At 46.6% G+C, this 19,751-nt stretch overlaps 1 protein-coding gene across 4 annotated transcripts in view; it reads left to right on the top strand.

The window, feature by feature from the left end:
* chd9 (chromodomain helicase DNA binding protein 9) overlaps positions 1-19,418 on the top strand; it is a 92,296-nt gene extending 72,878 nt beyond the window's left edge. Inside the window, exons 21-39 of one of the 4 annotated variants that reach the window (XM_079997653.1) lie at positions 1,060-1,259; positions 1,506-1,705; positions 2,692-2,851; positions 6,654-6,743; positions 7,741-7,844; positions 8,666-8,783; positions 9,333-9,390; positions 9,586-9,634; positions 9,929-10,187; positions 10,407-10,612; positions 11,107-11,988; positions 13,205-13,368; positions 14,086-14,316; positions 15,031-15,208; positions 15,782-15,930; positions 16,439-16,669; positions 17,265-17,414; positions 17,799-17,903; positions 18,007-19,418. In XM_079997653.1, the coding sequence (XP_079853779.1) occupies positions 1,060-1,259; positions 1,506-1,705; positions 2,692-2,851; positions 6,654-6,743; positions 7,741-7,844; positions 8,666-8,783; positions 9,333-9,390; positions 9,586-9,634; positions 9,929-10,187; positions 10,407-10,612; positions 11,107-11,988; positions 13,205-13,368; positions 14,086-14,316; positions 15,031-15,208; positions 15,782-15,930; positions 16,439-16,669; positions 17,265-17,414; positions 17,799-17,903; positions 18,007-18,921 (4,449 nt within the window). In that variant the 3' untranslated portion in view covers positions 18,922-19,418. Of the gene's footprint in view, positions 1-1,059; positions 1,260-1,505; positions 1,706-2,691; positions 2,852-6,653; positions 6,744-7,740; positions 7,845-8,665; positions 8,784-9,332; positions 9,391-9,585; positions 9,635-9,928; positions 10,188-10,406; positions 10,613-11,106; positions 11,989-13,204; positions 13,369-14,085; positions 14,317-15,030; positions 15,224-15,781; positions 15,931-16,438; positions 16,670-17,264; positions 17,415-17,798; positions 17,904-18,006 lie in introns of all 4 variants that reach the window. The other 3 variants (XM_079997656.1, XM_079997655.1, XM_079997654.1) reach the window with 3 other exon arrangements.
* The last annotated feature ends 333 nt before the right edge of the window (positions 19,419-19,751 follow it).

Below are 19,751 nucleotides of genomic sequence, written 5' to 3'. Positions count from 1 at the left end.
CTCACACACGCACGAGGAGACGAGGGTGCCGATATCGCCCCCTCTCCGTCTTAATTCTGCTTTTAATTTGTTTAAGTTTTTCTCTTAAAATATAAAAAAGAACCGATAACAGTACCAGTTAAATACTGGATCGATAAGCAGTATCGGTAAGAGTAGTAGTACCATTAAAATCATAATGATGCCCATCCCTACTCGTGTCCCGTTTCTCCATGTCCCGGCCCTGTTCCTCCAAATAAAACAGGTAAAAACACTGTTTTTCGTTTTTTTTTATCTGGAAGAACGCTGCACAGCTTTAGGGGCGCACGGAGAACTGTGTTTGCTTCCGTGTCCAGATGCGGACGATTCCCACATAAAAATATATTTATGATTCCCCTTTTTTATAAAAGCTCATTGAAATGTTATCACTGTGCATTTTGTAAGCTGCTATCTGTTTTACTCTTATCTGTTATTTTCATGCACACTGACTAACCAAAAAAAAAAAAAAAACGGAAAACAGCTGCTCGACATGAAGAACTGACAGGTTTCCGACTGATGATTCGACTCGTCAACTTTCAGAGGGCAGCCCTAACAATTTGACATTTTCATTGAACACTTTAAATCAAAATAACTACTCTCTGACAATTATTTAAGCTTTTATATTTATTTAAGACTGATAATTTGTAAAACAGGCAAATGTAGAGCAGTGGTGTAGTAAATGTATAATGGAGACCCACCATTACACATTTCTTCTTAAAATAAATAAAAACGTTTTGTTTTTATTATTGTAGATGTAATTATTTTTGATACCCCCCTGATATGGATGCTTGGATATATACTACACCACATGGATAATTGTGATGCAAAACAAGGGCAAATTGCACTCAGCAACAAAATTTCATTGGCCCGTGTGCGCTGTCATATCATTTGCGCAATATTTCACAAAAAAAAAAGTTCACAAACTTTTGTGAGTCGGACGCTGAGACGGCGCGGAGAGCGGCCGCAATTCGTGATTAGTGGCCGCAGTCCATTCTTTGTGAATTCCGCTCCTAAGTCTTTTCCCTCCTGTTTCCACCTCTACAGAACAGCCTTGTGATCGACACCCCGCGTGTGAGGAAGCAGACACGGCCGTTCAGCGCCACCAAAGACGAGCTGGCCGAGCTGTCGGAGGGGGAGAGCGACAGCGACGACACCAAGCCCAAACTGCGACGGGCCCACGACCGCCTCAACAGCTACGGGCGCACAGAGTGCTTCCGGGTGGAGAAGAACCTGCTGGTCTACGGGTGAGGCCGTCATTTGATCTCATCAGTCAGTCAATCCAAAAAAAAAAACGCCAGCTGTGACTATTATAACAATTATTGGAGGGTTGAAGTTGAATTGGGGGTTGTGTTTTGTTTTGTGTTTTGGGGGTGAAGAGGTTTTGGGTCCGGCCCTGTTTAGGAACGGCTTGACCGCGCGTTCCGGGCGCTCGCGCGCCGCCAAATGTTTGCTCACCCGCTGCGCATATCCTGTCATGATGCGTCTTCCAGGTGGGGCCGTTGGAAGGACATCCTGAACCACGGGCGTTTTAAGAAGCAGCTCACGGAGCGGGATGTGGAGTCCATCTGCAGGGCCCTGCTGGCCTACTGCCTGGTCCACTACCGAGGAGACGACAAGATCAAGAGCTTCATGTGGGACCTCATCGCCCCCACTGAGGACGGGCGCACAAAGGAGCTGCAGAATCACCTGGGTGAGCACCGGAGACGCAACGCAAGTTTAGGCTGTGAACCTGACTCCTGGCAGCAGATCTATCAGGAAGCTTGAGACTGACGTGCTGATAACAGCTGGCGTGGTTCCTTTATCTAGCGAATTGATAATAGCATAACTCAAATGTACTTAAAGCAGCACTATATAACTTTTGGTATTTGGGTATTTTATCGGACAAATTTGAACCTTGTCGGTCACGTTTCAATAACAGTCTATGTCACAAACGCAAATACTGGCTGACTGAGTGCGCGAAGCTCTGGGGAGAAAGGGCGCGGGGGTCGGATGTGCTTGGCCTGGCAGGGTTTTTGCAGGGTGAAACAAACCCCTCGGCGCAATGAAACTGAGGCTAGGGTGAGGTGGGATCCCGGCTTTGCGGGTGCCGTCTCATCCTTTTGGGGAAGGTGGAGCGGCTACGTTTTTGTATGAGCATTATTACCGGACATTTCGACCGGCAAGTTTATAACTTATCTTTTTTTTTTATATATATATAAACATTTTACCAGGCAAAAAAAGGTAATTACCAGAACTGAACATCAAGGAAGTGATGTCGTGCCATTAAGTGTAACGCACTTTTCCCACGCTTTGTTACCCACGCACAGAAGTTACATAGTACAAGAACAGGCGTTCGGGGGGGTGGGTGGGAGTGAAAGAGGTGAGGTTCTCCATATTTCAAGTCAGTGTATCATTAAAATGACTATGAAGCTGTTATTTTAAGGTAAAAAAGTGACATAATGTGGCTTTAAAGTGGTAATCGGTATTATGTTTTGTTTTGTAAAAATAAAATAAGAACAGGTGACACTTTTTAAGAAACAGCCATTATAAGTAATGCATAGGCTCCTCTATGCTGTTTTTGAGAGGGTATACATGTGCGTGTGCACATTTAAAAACGGAAGTCACCAAGTAAGTAGCTCTTGTGAAGCCGACCGATAACTTCGACCAATAACGTTGGATTTTCGCTGCCATCACCAGGGCTGTCCACCCCGGTGCCGCGTGGCAGGAAGGGTAAGAAGATGAAGACTCAGTCCAGCTCCTTTGACATCCACAAGGCAGAGTGGTTGAGAAAGCACAACCCAGAGCACATGCTGCAGGACGATGGTTACAAGAAGCACCTCAAACACCACTGCAACAAGTAGGTGCTCTCTAGACTTTTTGGCGCTCGTCGGATTAATTATTTAACAAAATAAAGAGACTCCAGCACATGGAATCGGAGTGTGCTGGAGTCTCTTGTTTTTGGGGTTTTTTTTTTATATTCTGAGGGCTTCCATTTCTTCTTCTATTTGTGCTGTTTTTTATGTTTGAATAAAAAAAATAAAAAATTTGAGAGCAGAGGCATCAGAATCTCCCCCTGAGGCCTTTGGATTTGAAAGGCCGCTGCTTTTAGAATAACTAAAAAGTAATTTGAAAATAGTGTTCTGCTCTCCACTACCTAATCTGCAGTTTGCCCTCACACAAATACAGACTTGGGCGAGATCTGCAGGCAAACAGCTTCCCAGGTCTTGTCTTCCTGTCTCTGTAGTCTTTTTTGGTGCCGTCTGTGGATGCGCTCCCCACAAAGTTGTCCTCCCATCGCGAAAGCACTCACACATGATCACTGCCGAAACACCAAACACTGCGTCGGGCTATTTTTCCCTGTAGACAGAGCACCAATCTGATGCTGTTTTCCAGATCATTTCACAGTTATTGAAGCGATTGGAATAAGCTGTACTTCCTGGATCAGTGGTATCAAAAGCAACAGTAAGCAGGGCCACAGCGGACAGTGTCAAAACAATGAATGTGGGAATTCATTAATGCGAACGAAGGCTGTTGTTCCTATAAGGAATGTGTTGAATGAGTCTGAGCTCAAAGTGAATTACTATTCATGAAGTGGGCAATCATTTGTACCCCAGTTGTTTCCATCTTACTAAGATGGATTTCTTACTTACTCTTTTTTTTTTTTTTTTTTTTCCTGGGTGCATCTGTGCACATTCTAATCTTTTATCCCATTAAACCAAATGTCAGGTGGCTGTCTTTTGCTTCGAGGTGAGATTTTGTCACTTAAGCGTTAATAAAATCATCACTAACTGCAAATTTTAATTGTGCAAGGCACAAATTGTGACTCTGGCACCTCTGATCTGTAGTAATTAGAAGGTATTGAAGTTTCTATTGGAGTAGACAGTCCACTGATTCAGTAATGGCTGCGCGTCACATCAAGACCCACTGACTGATACGAATCTTAATGAGATTTCAACCCGACTAATGGCCGTCATAGATCTCTCTTATTTACAGACAGTGGGAGAGGCGAGAGAAAGTGAAAGATTCTGGGGGGGTGATCGAAATGGGGGGCAGGGGGGAAGGGGGCAGGGGGGGATGGCTGGCGAGATATAAAGCCAAATAGATGATAGCCTCTCCGTTCTAAAAGCCGCGCTTGTGTCTGTGGGGCTTTGGACACACAGCCGGACGGCTTCCACAGAAAGTTCCCCATTGTCTCGCCGGCCTAGTACTGCTGAAGCCAGGGATTGTCCGATGTGTCACGCCGGCCAAACGGGTACGCGCTCAGCGGGCTTTGCTGACCTCTGCGTTTTCTCCCCGCGGGGCCTGGAATGTGGCGGACGGGGTGTGGCCGTACGCTTGCACTGGCACAGCAACTTCCGCACATGCCGGCGAAACTCCCACACAGCTCAGGGAGGCATAGAAACGTGTGGGAAATTACATGTTACAGCTCTTCTCAAAAGCATCTGGAAAATGGCAGAACCGTAATGTTCTGTGCCGAGGCCACGCCGAAGGTCTCTACGGTACCAGCATAGCTCGCAAGTTCCCCAAAAATGTCATCGTAAAATGTGCATAGGGCAATGCAAGACCACAAGAAGTGCGATTGCTGAACTTGGAATGCTTCATATTTCCTTTTTATAATAATTATACACTTTTAGAATTCACTCCCATGTTTTTATTTTGGTTTGGTATTTATTTTACTTTGGCTTTTTGACATAGAACCAGAAATGCTCGCACCGCCACAGGGGCCTACACCAGCGACGGCGGTACATTGATGCAGAAGTATATTATATACTGTAGATAGGAACACGGTCTTCTGATTGAATACTGTTGTTCTATTTAGTTGTTTGCTTATTATTTTTCTATGGAATTTCAGCTATTGCAGTCCCTTCTCTGCAAGGCAAATGTGTACATGCCGATGTGCTTCTGAAAGAATGTGCACTATTCACTGTGGGCCTGCGCGTCTGCTGTGGCGAGCTCTTCCCCGGCTTATGTGATTCTATGACACAGACACACACAGACACACACACACACACACACACACACACACACACACAGACTTTCGATTGTCTGGGTGAGTCAGAGGCAGAATGATGAAGGGCTGTGCTGACAGTTGGAGGAAGCTGCAGCTGACCTGGGCGGGCCCAGCCGGGGAGGGAGGCAGGCAGGGAGGGAGGGAGGGAGGGAGAGGGAGAGAGAGAGAGAGAGGAGAGGAGAGGAGAGGGGGGGGGGGGTGGTGGAGAGGAGGGGAGAGGCGAAGGGAGGGGAGAGCAGAGGGCGGGTGTTCAGTGCTTTGTTATGCTACAGTAAGGACTCCATTCTGGTGGTGGCATCCATCCTTCACAGCCAACATACAGGCTGAGTAGCCCCTGCAGTTCTCTCTCAGCGGGGGCTGTAGATGAGCGCTCCATATCCGTCTATAAAAATAAAATTACCGATCAGAGCTCGCCTACATTCCAGACCAGCACTGCTCTCTAAGGTGCTGTGAATCAACTGGTTGAGACAGAATAAGCAGCAGAAATGTGAACCTAATTGTTTGTGAATAAAGGTCCAAAGCCTCTCAGCTGTATCAAACGGTGCAGGTAATCACCGAAGAGGGTTTCCAGTTTGGTTTTGCTTTCTCTTTCTCTTTACCCTCCCCACTGTAATACTGTAAGAGAATATTCTGGAAACCCTCATGGAAATGATAATAATGGGCGTTCAAGGCACAGGGCAAGCTACAGAAAAGTATTAGTGGAGCTGATCGTTTCAAGATCAATTTTCAGGGCTGATAGTTGTTGACGTTTGGCCTAATCTTGCCACCTGTGGTTCGAAGGGCAGGCTATGTAAAAACTAAATCATCCTGATTACATATTTGAAGGATTGCCTTCCAAGAAGGAAATTAATCATGTTTCTTAATACAAGCACAGACCTCGCTGACATCGTTATCTTAGACACAACTAGAAGCTGAACGAGGCCGGTTCTCTGGGTTTACCGCCGCTTTATCGTCTCTCCCCAATTTTTGCCTTCCTTTTTTTTATATAAATGTAATGTTGCTATCATAGTATATGTCTATAATTCTGTAATAATGCACATCCACTTTATGAATAACAGCCATTTATTGGGATCGAATATGGGAATAGAAAAATTCAGGTAAACAGTTGATTTTCCTCAACTCTGCAAATGGAAACCAGCGCCAAATTTGCATTCTGTTCGTCACAACATTTCTAACAGTGGCTCAAAACTATCATCTTATCATATACTGTACACAGAACGTACAGTATAATGATGAAAACGTACACGATTCAGCTCAAATAATTGCGATCGAGCCATTATCTAATAGCTGTGAGAGCTCTAAACAAGAGGGGACATTTACAGAAAGATCTGTGGGTGTAATTGTAGATGCTCCTCTCTGGTCGATGTTAGCTGGTACTATCTAGCGCCTCAAGGCACCAATTTGATTCACATGCTGAAGTGTCACTCATTCACATGCATGGACTGTTGGACACGTGTCTCGGTGTGTGTGTGTGTGTGTGTGTGTGTGTGTGTGTGTGTGTGTGTGTGTGTGTGTGTGTGTGTGTGTGTGTGTGTGTGTGTGTGTGTGTGTGTGTGTGTGTGTGTGTGTGTGTGTGTGTGTGTTCTGCTCGCTCAGCGTTTGTGCGCGACTGGGGCTTTGTTGTGACCACTGGGCTGTCTGTGCGCAGGGTGCTGCTCCGGGTCAGAATGCTGTACTACCTGAAACAGGAGGTGATCGGAGGCCAGTCCCAGAGGGTGCTGGACGGCGTGGAGTCCAGGTGAGCTCGACTTCCAACCCACCACCACGAGCACGAGGGCCTGAGCTCTGCCATTAGAACCGGTTATCACTATGGAGTCTCTATCCGATTCTCGAGCTAATGGAGCCTTAAGAGACGTAGCTTATGAGAAAATACAACAACGTTTAAATCTGTTCTTTGAAACTTAAACACGGGGACAGATTATTTGTATTATATATATTTTTTAATTTTAACTCCCACTAAAATCTCAATCACTTACAGTAATTTACCAAGCACACTATATACTACATAAATTATTTTAATAGCAGTACTGCTACCAATCTAGTAAACATGCCGATCCTCAAAACAGCATACTGTAGATCGATGAGCAGGATCGAGCAGATAAATGCATCTATTAGTTTGATTTTAACCAGCAGCTTTAAATGGATGTGGTTTAATTTATCGGTATGGCCAAAACTAAATTATGACATAATGGTTAAATAGTTCCCAGAGAAAAAATGTTCTCCCAAAATGCTGGTTATTTCCTCATTTAGCAAGCGTTAACATGATAGACTGATGGTAAGAACCTGTTGATAGGAGGAGCAGCGAAGCCTGCGCAGGAACAGGAAAGCTTTAGAGCTCCACCTGCTGGATAAATGTGGAACAGCAGCTCCCTGTGACCTATGTTGCTGTGGTTAATAGTTTACTAGGGTATGGAACTTGGAGACTAACCATAAAGAAAGCTTTAGGAGTAGAGAAAAAAGATGTATAAGCACCCCAAATTTTCAGAAAGAACACCATTAAACATACAAATCCCCAGGAACAGAATATCCATTCCACTGTGTGGATTTTTATTGCAGATTATTATTTTTTTCATAAATATTATTAGGGTTCCATTATTCTAGCAATATACATCTCCACCGCCTCCATAGTTTCTTACTGTATCACTCACTTTAAACCTTTTGGTCTTACCGGAGAACACCGCTAGAACAATAACTGTAAAATCCCAGCACTTATTTTAAGTGTCTGTGCCCTGCAGTGAGATCAACATTTGGGTGCCCGAGCCAGAAACCTCGGAGCCTCCGGCCTTGTGGTGGGATGCCCTCTCTGACAAGAGTCTGCTGCTGGGTATCTACAAGCATGGTGAGTCACCACTGACTCCACAGTACAAGAAGACCTTGCACCACCTAGAATTCTGTTGTTCAGATTAGATCACTTTAAAGATTTCTCACACAAAATATGTTTGACAGTAATTTTTTTTAACTGGCTTTTTTATTATATTCTCAACATTTATGTAAATCTTTTTGGATGTTTTTGAAGCATATTTTAAACTTTGTAATTTTAAACAGTTATCATGACATATACACTGATCAGTCACCTCAACAGTAAAACCACTGACAGGTGAAGTGCATAACTTTGATCTTCTCGTTCCAATGGCACCTGTCAAGGGGTGGGATATATTTGGCAGCAAGTGAACAGTCAGTTCTTGAGATGATGTATTGGAAGCAGGAAAAATGGGTAAGAGTAAGGATCTGAGAGGCTTTGACAAGGACCAAATTGAGATGGCTAAACGACTGGGTCAGAGCATCTCCAAAACGGGGTTGGGGTCCCATCCGATGGCGCATCTGTGGGATGTTCTGGAAAAACAAGCCTGATGGGGGCCCCACCTCCCAACTTCCAGAACTTAAAGGATGTGCTGCTAACGTCTTGGTGCCAGATACCACAGGACACCTTCAGAGGTCTTGGGGAGTCCATGCCTCCACGGGTCAGAGCTGTTTTGGCGGCACGAGGGGGAGCTTCACAATATTAGCGGTTATTAGTGGTGGTTTTAATGTTGTGGCTGATCGCTGTGGTTCTCTATGTAACACGCAGGATAGAACCCTCTGTGTCTACGTGCTAGAGAGAGTTTGCATGAAACGCACATTTCTGAATTTGGTGTTCTCTTGTCCCCCGTGCCCTCCTAGGCTATGAGAAATACAACACGATCCGTGCGGATTCTGCCCTGTGCTTCCTAGAACGCGTCGGACGGCCGGACGACAAGGCTATCGCTGCCGAACAGAGAGCCAATGACTACATGGACGGGTGGGTCCATGGACAACTGAAGTAGCGCGCATGGTGATTCCAGGGTGTCTGCAGTTCCTTGAATTCAACTCTCTTAATACCAGCAGACAAAATATTCTTCCCAAAATATATATTATTTATCTTTTTAAATGAGACGTGAAAAGGTAAAGCTAAAATTACAATTAGATGCTACCGCTTCATAAGTGGATGACACATCACATCACAGGCCTGAATGGCACACTATTAAAGGATGGGTCCGCTATTTTTTATTGCTTCAATTTTTTTCAAGGCTTAAACTTATTTTCCGTGTTGCGTGTGTTGCCAAATTGTGTCATGAACAATATTTTATTTATATTTTATTTTATTTATTTAGGCGAAAAAATGACTTTAAAACGTCAAAACGACAGCTTTGACCTCTACATGGGCCTATCATTTACAACTGGGCAGCGTTTTAAAATTCCACGCAGCAAAAAAAGCTCAGAAGCCCCAGCTCCGGGAATTAAGGTTTGATCGTTAGCCTGCGCCGGCTGTTCACCGCCGCTGACGGGGATTTGTTTTCTGCGTGTGCAGGGATGTGGACGACCCAGAGTACAAGCCCGCTCCAGCTTTGCTGAAGGACGATATGGAGGTAAGACCACAGGAGGCAGAGCGTTTCCAGCTACCCCCCTGTGATGGACGGGCTTACGGGGATCGCTGTAAATGAGCGCAGATGTTTGGGGTGTTGGGACGTCTGTGGAGTCCAACACAGTCTGGCGCTCGCATAAAGATGGCCGTCAGGTGGTATCTTCGCCCTCTCATCACCCCGTTTCCCACATCTTCATAGGACGATGCCTCTTCACCCGGAGACTTGATCGTCACCGATAATGCAGGAGGTAAATGTTTTGTTTCTACTCTTATGCTAATTGTGACGATGATTTGAAGTTGGCCTCTATGCGTTGAAACAGCAAGTATTCAAAGTAATTGAATTGAAATGTTGTATCATTAAGATTATTTAAAAAAAAAATATATATATATATATATTCTATGATTTTTATTTAAATCCTGTTCGTAAAATAGGTTAATTATCTATGAGACACTTGTGCCATTTTGGGATAATTGCAGGTCGTAGTTGTTCTTCCTAAAACCTTTCAGTTGAAGATCTTCACCTCGGTTTCCTTCGCACCCAGATGCAGCTCCTGCGACTGAAGGCGATGCCCCCTACTGGCCGTCCTCCTCGGTGCTGACAGCCCGACTCCGACGTCTGATCACCGCTTCCCAGCGCTACACCAAGAGCCGCCAGATCCTGCACATCCACCAGAGCCAGGCACAAGTGCAGACGCACGCCCCGCAGGCCGCCATGATGGCCGCCCCACTCTGCCCGCTGCCCCACGCACTCAACGACACGCTCAACCCCAAGATGGCAGCCAAGATTGAACGGCAACAGAGGTAAGAGCGCAGCCCCGGTGGAGGAAGTACCCCCTCGTGTCCTGAAACGCATTGGTTTTTGGCAAATTAACTCTTCTTCCGATTTCATCAAGTGCAGCTGAAATCTTTTGTTCCTAATGTTTCCCTCACCTTGGTAATCTGTGAAGTTGTGCAAGACCACCAGTTTTCTAGTCGAATGCCCCGCCAGACGTTTTCCTGTTACCCCCTGGTTCCATCCAGGTGGACCAGGAGAGAGGAGGCCGACTTCTACCGGGTGGTCTCCACGTTCGGTGTGGTGTTTGACCCCGACCTGGGCCGATTCGACTGGACCAAGTTCAGGGCGATGGCTCGGCTGCACAAGAAGACGGACGAGAGTCTGCAGAAGTACCTCTGTGCTTTCGCCGCCATGTGCCGCAGGGTGTGCCGCCTGCCGCCCAAAGAAGGAGGTCAGAGGTCGCCGTGCACACACACACACACACACACACACACACACACACACACACACACACACGCACTCTCAGGCAGTCCATGTGCGGCCTGGGGTGTAACAAATGAGCTGCCATCAAATTATTATTCAAATTATTTTATTTATATTTTATTCATTTTGGACAGTAAAATTCACCAGTGATATTCATACTAACACCCAAGCCCCCGCCACAGCCTTTTAATTAATATGTTGTGCATGGAGCCCATTCTATATATTCTGTATATTGTGTTATTTAAGATTGTTACTTTTTTTTTTTTTTTTTGCCAACCCGTACCAAGTCAAATTGTATTGCATTTGAAAATGTACTCAAATAAACAGATTAAGATTCTAACGCTCAGAACGATAAAACCCACAGAACCTATCACAGTGTCGCCCAGCCGTAGTGAAGAGGCACCCGCTCCAGACACAAACACATGTGTAACTTCCACCTCTCTTTTCATTTGCTCATTCCAGACGCTTCCGCAGACCCGTCGTTGTCCATCCAGCCGATCACAGAGGAGCGAGCCTCCCGCACGCTCTACCGGGTGGAGCTGCTCCGCCAGGTGAGGGAGCAGGTCCTCCGCCACCCTCTGCTGTACGAGCGCCTGCCGTTGTGCCAGCTGGGCTCCGACCTGCCCATCTGGTGGGAGCCCGGCACCCACGATCGGGACCTGCTGATCGGCGCCGCGAAGCACGGTGTCAGCCGCACGGACTACCACATCCTGCGAGACCCCGAGCTGGGCTTCATGGCCGCCCAAAGAAACTACAGCCAGACCAAGACGGCGCAGCAGCAGCAGCAGCAGTCCCGCACGCCCACGCCGCTCCTGCACCCCGCCTACCACCTCGGCGGCTTGGCGTCGACAGGCTCCCCGCTGGCCACCCTGACCCAGAAGGATGCGGAGCTCCTGCCGTTCGTGCCCAAGGAGGAGCCGACGTCGGAGGTGGAGGAGGTGAAGGAGAGGCCCGGGGAGAGCTGGAGCCCCCCGCCGGCACCCGCCACGCCCACGGGCCTCGAGGAGAAGCCGCTCGCTGTGAAGTCGGAGAGCGAGGCCCGCATGGCGGCGGCGAGGACCAAGCCCCTCACGCCAAACTCCTCGGAGAGGAAACCCAAGAAGGCCAAGAGGAGCCGCAGGGAGGCACGCAGGGGCTCCGAGTCTAACTCAGGCGGCTCCTCTTCCAGCTCGTCCTCGCGCTCCTCTTCCTCGTCGTCGTCCTCGTCATCCTCCTCCTCGCGCTCTGGGTCCAGCTCTTCCTCCTCTTCCTCGTCCTGCTCGTCAGGTTCCTCATCATCTTCCTCGTCGTCGTCGTCCTCCTCGGAAGACAGCGACAGTGAGACGGAGGAAGGGAAAAAGAAAGGTGGGTGTCCTACATATCCAAGGCTCCAATTACATTTCTGGATGGATTTGAAATGTATTACCAATATTTTGTTTGAAAGGTCCAGTTGCATTTCTGCACAACCAATGGACCTACCAAGAAAAAGATAAAGATTTTAGCTGTGTTTACATGCATGTTTGTTGACATAAGAATGTCACCAACAATTTAGCCAACATGACGCCATTAAAAAGCAGGGTTTTCCCTACTATTATAAGACTTGGGCGCGGCGCCTAAGAGTTTTTTCACAACGCGGAGCAGCAGAGCCGCTACGAGTTTTCGCGGTGACCACGGTCATAGTCCCTGTCTGAGTTTTATCTACGCTAGAATCCACAGTGGACTCGCTGCCTCTGTTACTCTTACAATGCCGCGTTCAAGTCACGCGGGAATTTACGATCAAAATGACTTGCTGCTTTCTGCTGCTCGTACCATCAATCTGTTTGTTATATCCCTAGCTACTCTATTTATATTTGAATTTGTGTCACAAATTCAAATACAAGGTATTCACAATTCACAAATATATATAATGCAACAAATACAAATGGGAAAAGATCAACAAATACAGGAATCTACAAGTCTGTATTAATGTAAATTAGACATAAATTACATATTTGTGGATTTAGAAATTCATGTACTACTTGCGTTGTGTAAACCATTTGACAAATTAATGTAACTGAGCCGAATGAACAGGGGAAAAAAACTAAACTGAGACAGGTTTTGCCGTCTTTTCTGATCGCGCTGCTTCTGTTCTCTCGTCTGCTATCTGTGTCGGAGTTTCACTGTGGGCGGGGCTCAGGCAGCTACACACACACACACACACACACACACACACACACACACACACACACACACACACACACACACACACACACACACATACACACATACAGTGAATCAGGTGAAGATAGCGATCAGGTGAAGATAGCGTGTTACACTAGCTTGGGAGTCCCATTCTATTTATTGTTTTGGTGATTTTGGATATTTTATTTTTTTAACATAATGTCTGAATATTCTATTATCGTTCTATCAGTGCGAAGAAATGATCATAAAATGACACTAATACCGTTTATCGCAATTACTTCCAGGACAATATATCGTCCAAGTTGAACAAAAGTAGTTATCGTGACAGACCTACTTGGTTCTAGAAGAGCAGCCTCTTAACTTCTGTATCTGAACGCTGCGTTTCCTCGCCGGTCCCCAGACGCAGCAGCGGCCCCCATCAAGGGCTTTGATGAGGACAGTGTGGCGTCCCTCATCACCGCACAGGACGAGATGCCGGACAGCCACACGGCGGAGAACGGCGTCGCCAACTCCCTACATCCCTTCCAGGGCGGCTACATGCTCGCTGCCTCCTACTGGCCCAAGGTATGCATGGCCGTTCTCATTGGCCTTCACCTTTTGACCTGGACCAGCTTGATCCTCTTTTCCCTCGTTTGTGCTTCACTGAACCAAACAACCCTGCATCCTGACATCAACCCCAGTCCTAAAGTCCCTGAAAAGGCTGTTTTTTGGTCTTATTTATTTTTTGTATTCTCAAAGTATAGAGCAGTGGTTCTCAACATTAAATTTTACTTAGGGATGAATTTTATCTCCCAGCCATCTTTCAAATGTCAGTACATATTCAAGAGCAGTAATTCAAGACTAATAATTGAACAGAAATCATTCACTGACAGATGAGGTTAATCCCTTTAAAAGGGCCTAAACCATTGTGAGGATTATTTGGAGTAATAATTTTGGACCAATAATTCAAGATAAATTTATTGTGGAATGTTTGTGATTCTTCAAGGTCGAAATTGATGACCCAAAACTGAGTATAATATTTACCTACTGTGTATTTGTTGAATGTATTTTGCTCTTTCGCTTTTTTTATTGTTACTATTTGATTTCCTTTTAATGTAATGTATTAATGCAGATAACTCAAATAACACTTTGAGTTGCATGTTGTGTATGACAAATAAGTTATTATCTTTGCTATTATTATACGTCGACACCATGGTCAAACAGTCACAACTCCATATTTGCAGTATGCGGTGTGGACAATTACAAAATCCATCCTAGACACTGTCCATGTGTCTGTTTTAGGACCGTGTGATGATCAACCGTCTGGACAGCATCTGCCAGGCGGTGCTGAAAGGGAAGTGGCCGGGGACACGGCGTGCCTACGAGCCGGGCAGCGCCGTGGCGTCCTTCTACACCACCAAACTGCTGGACAACGCCAACAGCCTATGCGAGGACCCCTCTGCCTCACCACAGGGGTCAAAGGTGAAGAAGCATGTTGCAGAAAACAAGGAGTTCTCGGTCAAACTCAACGATGTATGTTGATTTTTCGTTTTTTGTTTTGTTCTGTTTTTTTATGTTGTGTTCTGTTTGGTTTTCCCTCTGTTTTGCCTCTCCGCCCTCCTCTGCTCTGCCTCAACCGTAGGACTCTTTCCACCACTCCCTGACTTTGGTGTTCAGCACTTTTAGTCTGAAGCGTGATATTAGTAGTTAAGATAGAGGCAGTTCAGGCATTTAATTTGAATTGTACTCTGAGCCTGTTAGCCATCTGTAGTTATTAATTGGAGGATAAGATTGAATTAAACATCAATTGTAGCTGTAGCCTGACTAGGAATAAATGTCATATACATCCTAACTACTCCCCAATATCGGTTTCCCTTTCTCATGTAACCGCAAAGTGATGAGTCACAGAATCTAGGGATGTTTTTTATACTACATTAAATCCAAATTAAAAACAGTTGTTACATTTTTTTTTTTTTTTTTACATTTTTTTTGGCGGTGATGGTTGGAAACAGATTATTATTATTATTTTTTTAATTACAAAAAAAAGCTGCCATACAGTCCCAACTGTTATGATTACAAAGTGATATTTCCAGAGATCTTCAAAGAAGCCATCAAAAATGCATGTTTCTTAGTGTAAAACTTAATAAGGCTCACTAATGGATCCACTTTCCATCTGCTCTGCACCTTGAATACTACAACCCTTCTGCCAACGGCCATCTGACCCTCTCCCTCCTTGTGCCCGTGCAGCAGGAGGGCGGTCTGAAGCTCACCTTCCAGAAGCAGGGTCTGCCTCTCAAGAGGGCCCTAGAGCCTGAAGAGGGGCCCCAGGCCCAGCAGCAGTACCTGGCTCGGCTCCAAGAGCTCCAGAGCGCCTCGGACACCGGTCTGGCCGACATCACCAAGCCACAGGCCAGCTTCCACCCCAGCACGACGATCAGAGGCATGTGCACTGACCAGGGCAACCCTTCTGGTCATGTGGCGTCTGCGTTTCTCTCTGCAGCCACATGGTGGCAGCGAGGTCAAGGTTTCAGAATTCGAAGCTGCATGTTTAGGCTCCTGCACAGAATTGAATGGCAAACCTGTTTGAAAGTTTAATGAATAATTTAGTATGTTGTTTAATTAGATATTGACTGCTTACATTGATAGATATTAAGTGGATAACTTTATTTTTCATTTCATGAATTTTAAGACCCATCATATGCATTTTAGGAAAATTTATTCATACCTTATGATGTGTGGGGAGGGGACAAATTAAGCACAGTAATAGCAAATTAAGAAAGTCACAAATGATTAATTGAAATAGTTCTGTATTTATAGTTATCACGTTTAACTCTGTGTGTCCGGAGGTCATTGAAGGCCTGACTTGGAGTGGAGCTGACGACGTTGTTGGCGTCACATGTCGTCAGCAAAGAAATTGGAAGCTCCAGCGCTGAGTTGAGAAGGATGTTCAGTTTAACGCCGTCTGCACCGATAGTTAACAACCATTGTTCTCCTGTAGCGCCCCTCGGCCTGGCAGACCAAATGAGACAGAATGGATTATTGGACGGTCAGCCGGTGGTGAAGAGGAGGAGGGGCAGGAGGAAGAATGTGGAAGGAATGGACCTGCTCTTCATGAACAAGGGCCGGATCCCCGCCATGCCGGACAGCGTAAGCACACACACACCAGACCTAACAGGGTTTTGCAGGACACACCGTGCGTGTGCGTGCGTGCGTGTGCGTGTGCGTGCGTGCGTGTGTGTGCGTGCGTGTGTCTGTGTGTGTGTGTGTGTGTGTGTGTGTGAAGACGGGGAGTGCAGCGCTGGTCTTAAAACGAAACAGATTCTATTCAAGTTCAAGACATTATTTGTCACACTTTTACTTAATCTCACGTGATATTAGACACCTGTCGCGCAATAATTACGTCATGTTTCGGGAACAGACTCCATACGGAACTTTTCCGTAAAGGAGGCCAATGTGGGAATGACTACCTACTGCCTTTGCCGCATATTTTTTTATCCAGCAATGTTATGGATTCTTTGTGGCAAAGGAGCTTCAGTAACTTTTGGGGAAAGGATTTACAGTATCTTTGTATTGTTCAAAGTTGGTGTAATCCAGACGTTATGTATGAAATGTACCATTTCCTGACCAGGATTTCCACCTGTGTGTGTGTCTCCAGGTTCCTCCGGGGTGGGGCGGCATCGGCCAGGTCGGCATGTCGGCGGCCCCCGCGTCGGGCTACGGCCAGGGCCCGAGCCAGGCCCCCGTGGACACGGAGAGCCGGGTCCCTGTCATCAACCTCAAAGATGGCACCCGGCTGGCCGGAGACGACGCGCCCCGCAGGAAAAATCTGGAACAGTGGCTCAAGGAGCACCCTGGCTTCGTGGCCGACACGGGAGCCTTCATCCCTGTGAGTCGGGTTTGCCCTCCATCACATTATGGCTGCTTCATTTATTTTTAAGAATTCAAATCAATGGAATGAAGTTTGAATGTTACGTCAGCAGGTTCACACACACACACACACACACACACACACATGAATCAAAATGAGGTGAATAACCAGAATGAGATGGTATTTTGAATAAGGTGCATTATTTTTATTGTTTCCGTGGCTGAGTCAGTCTGTATATTCATTGGGTTGGGTTAGCAGAGGAAGTAACGTGTACATTATTTGCACGGTGCATTTTAGCTGAGTCTCTCCTGAAAATATCCACATTTGGTGAATACAGTGTTTACATGACAGTTGTAATCAGAATACTTCCTTATTTGGAATATGGAACATGAGTGCTTTTTGACGTTTTTACTTTCTTAAATGATATCACATTTTTAAGGACATGAACCTAAATCTCAGGAATAAGACGTACGCAGGACATGGCTGTGAGAAAATACACTTGTGCAACATCCATCCATCCAGACAATAGCGCTAATAACCCCTGATAACTTGTGAAAACTTGGTGAAACTGTAGGAGGTTGGTTAAAAAAAAAAAAGCATTCTGTCTCACCAGGGAGTGAATAAGATGCAGATGCAGTTCCAGTTCCAGGACGGTCGCCCCAAGCAGAAGCGGCACCGCTGCAGGAATCCCAACAAGATTGATGTCAACAGCCTGACGGGAGAGGAGAGGGTTCAGATCATCAACAGGAGGAACGCTCGCAAGGTATCCACGATTTGGGTTTTTTTTTTTTTTTTTTTTTTTCTGGCTGCTGTTTTCTTTGTGACAGTTTACTGACCACAGCTAGCTACCCTGGTTTATCAAATTCACTACGGCTGCCTTCCACCTCTCTGTGTTGTTGCCAGGAAAGGTGGACCTGTGTAAGAACCACATTTTCCTAAAGTCTCGAACTTAAACTCAATGGGATTTAATTAATTTTGCACCTCTTACTCATTGCCAGCAGTGTTGTCAAGAAAAAAAAATGTTGAGGAAAATGTGGAGACATTGACTACCTGGTGACCACCCGTATTGACCATGAATTCATCCATTTTGGTTTTCTACACTGGATCTTCTTCACCGTTGACCCCTTTTTACCTCTTTGTTCTGCAGGTCGGCGGGGCCTTCGCGCCGCCTCTAAAGGACCTGTGCCGGTTCCTTCAGGAGAACCCGGAGTACGGCGTCCCGCCTGAATGGGCCGACGTGGTTAAACAATCGGTGAGTCTACTCAGTAAGGCCATGATTGACTTGATGAGGTTTCAGTTTGGGTCGAAAAGTAGATACGGTGTTGGTGAAACCGCGTGTGTGTTGTGTGTTTCAGGGCTACCTTCCAGAAATCATGTTTGACCGCATCCTGACGGGTCCCATCGTCCCTGAGGAGGTCAGTCGCCGTGGACGGAGACCTAAGAACCCTCTGGCCAAAGCGGCGGCGGCGACGTCGTCCTCCAGCAGCCCCGGGTCCTCGGCCCTGGGCCTGAACCCCCTGCTGGCTAACGGGCTCCTGTCGGGGATGGACCTGCAGAGCCTGCAGGCCTTCCAGCAGAACCTGCAGAGCCTGCAGTCGCTGCAGCTCACCGCCGGCCTCATGGGCCTCCCTGCCGACGCCAGCAACATGGCCGCCATGTTTCCCACCATGATGGTTTCCGGAATGGCGGGGCTCCCCAACCTGCTCGGCATGGGCGGCCTGCTGGGGAAAAGCCACCAGGAGGGGGCGCCGGGCGCCGAGGACCCGGCGAAGGACGGCAGAGGGGCCGGGGAGCCCGACACCTCGGACGCCAAAGGAGAAAGGACAGAGGGCGGAGGTGTGGGCGGCGGGGGGAGCGACCCCCCCTCCTGCTCCAGCACCACTACCACCTCCGCCGCCGCCTCCCCACTAAGTGCCCCGCCCGCCGCCGCCTCGCTGGCCCTCAACCCCCTGCTGCTGTCCAGCATGCTGTACCCAGGGATGCTCCTCACCCCAGGCCTTAACCTGCAGCCCCAGGGCCCCGACCCCGGCCCCACGCCTCCCCTGCCTCCTCCCCCGCAGCCCGCCCAGCCGTCGCCCCCAGCGACGGAGCAGAAAGCGGAGACGACGGTGTTGGACGATGAGGAAGACGACGATGAGGATGATGACGACGAGAACGAGGAAGAGAAGGAGAAGAGCGGCGCCGAGGGCTCGGGGAAGGCCGCCTCGTCGTCCTCGGGGTCGGGGAGCTCGTCGTCCTCGGACGATTCCGACTCCAGCGACGAAGACTGAAAAATATAAATATAAATATATTTATGTATCAATTAGGTATGTATACATACATATATATATATACATAAACATATATATGGATTTTTCCTGCACTTACATTGTGATTTCTCTACGTGTAAATACAAGAACTAATGGAAATTGTTGTGTAATGAAAAGACTTAAGAAAAAGAAAAAAAATCAACAAAAAAAAATGGGAAGGAAAAAAGTTTGGAGGAAAAGAGGAGCAGAGACGAAGTGTCGGGTTTATTTTATTTTTATTTTATTTTTTAGCTTTTTTTGTTCACAAGGTACAATCTTGTTTTGAGAGACATTTTGCATGTCGAAACTTTAGTAGATCTCTGAACTCTTTGTGAACTTGTATCACACGACGATGTACAAATGCAACAAACGGAAAGAGACGAAAAAGGAAAAAAAAAATCAAAAAAATCAAAAAGGCATTATTGTAATTTACCATGTGAGGATTTAATTTTATTATTAAAAAAAAAGTCAAAACTACATTAAACGCTCATGTCGAGCTGTACTATTAATATATTTTGCGTTTGTGCTGGGGTCGGGGGGGGGGGGGGGCTGGCTTGACCTTGACGGATATTATTATTATTATTTTTATTTTATTTTTTTCCTCGTAAAATGTCCAACGACTCCTCTGCAGGTTCTCCAGACTCTTAACGCTTTGCGGATCATATTGTTTTGGGATCAGTCAGCAATAACACGGGCAGCTAACGAATGTCACAGAAGCTGTAGAGTCCGCCTCACCCGCCCAAAAGAACGCTACATCCATCACTAAAACGGGAAAAAAAACAAAAAAAAAACTACACTGAATCCCACACACA

The sequence above is a fragment of the Zeus faber genome (genome assembly GCF_960531495.2).
Source record: "Zeus faber genome assembly, chromosome: 3".
NCBI classification, from domain to species: domain Eukaryota; kingdom Metazoa; phylum Chordata; class Actinopteri; order Zeiformes; family Zeidae; genus Zeus; species Zeus faber.
This window is presented reverse-complemented; position numbering and strand designations above follow the sequence as displayed.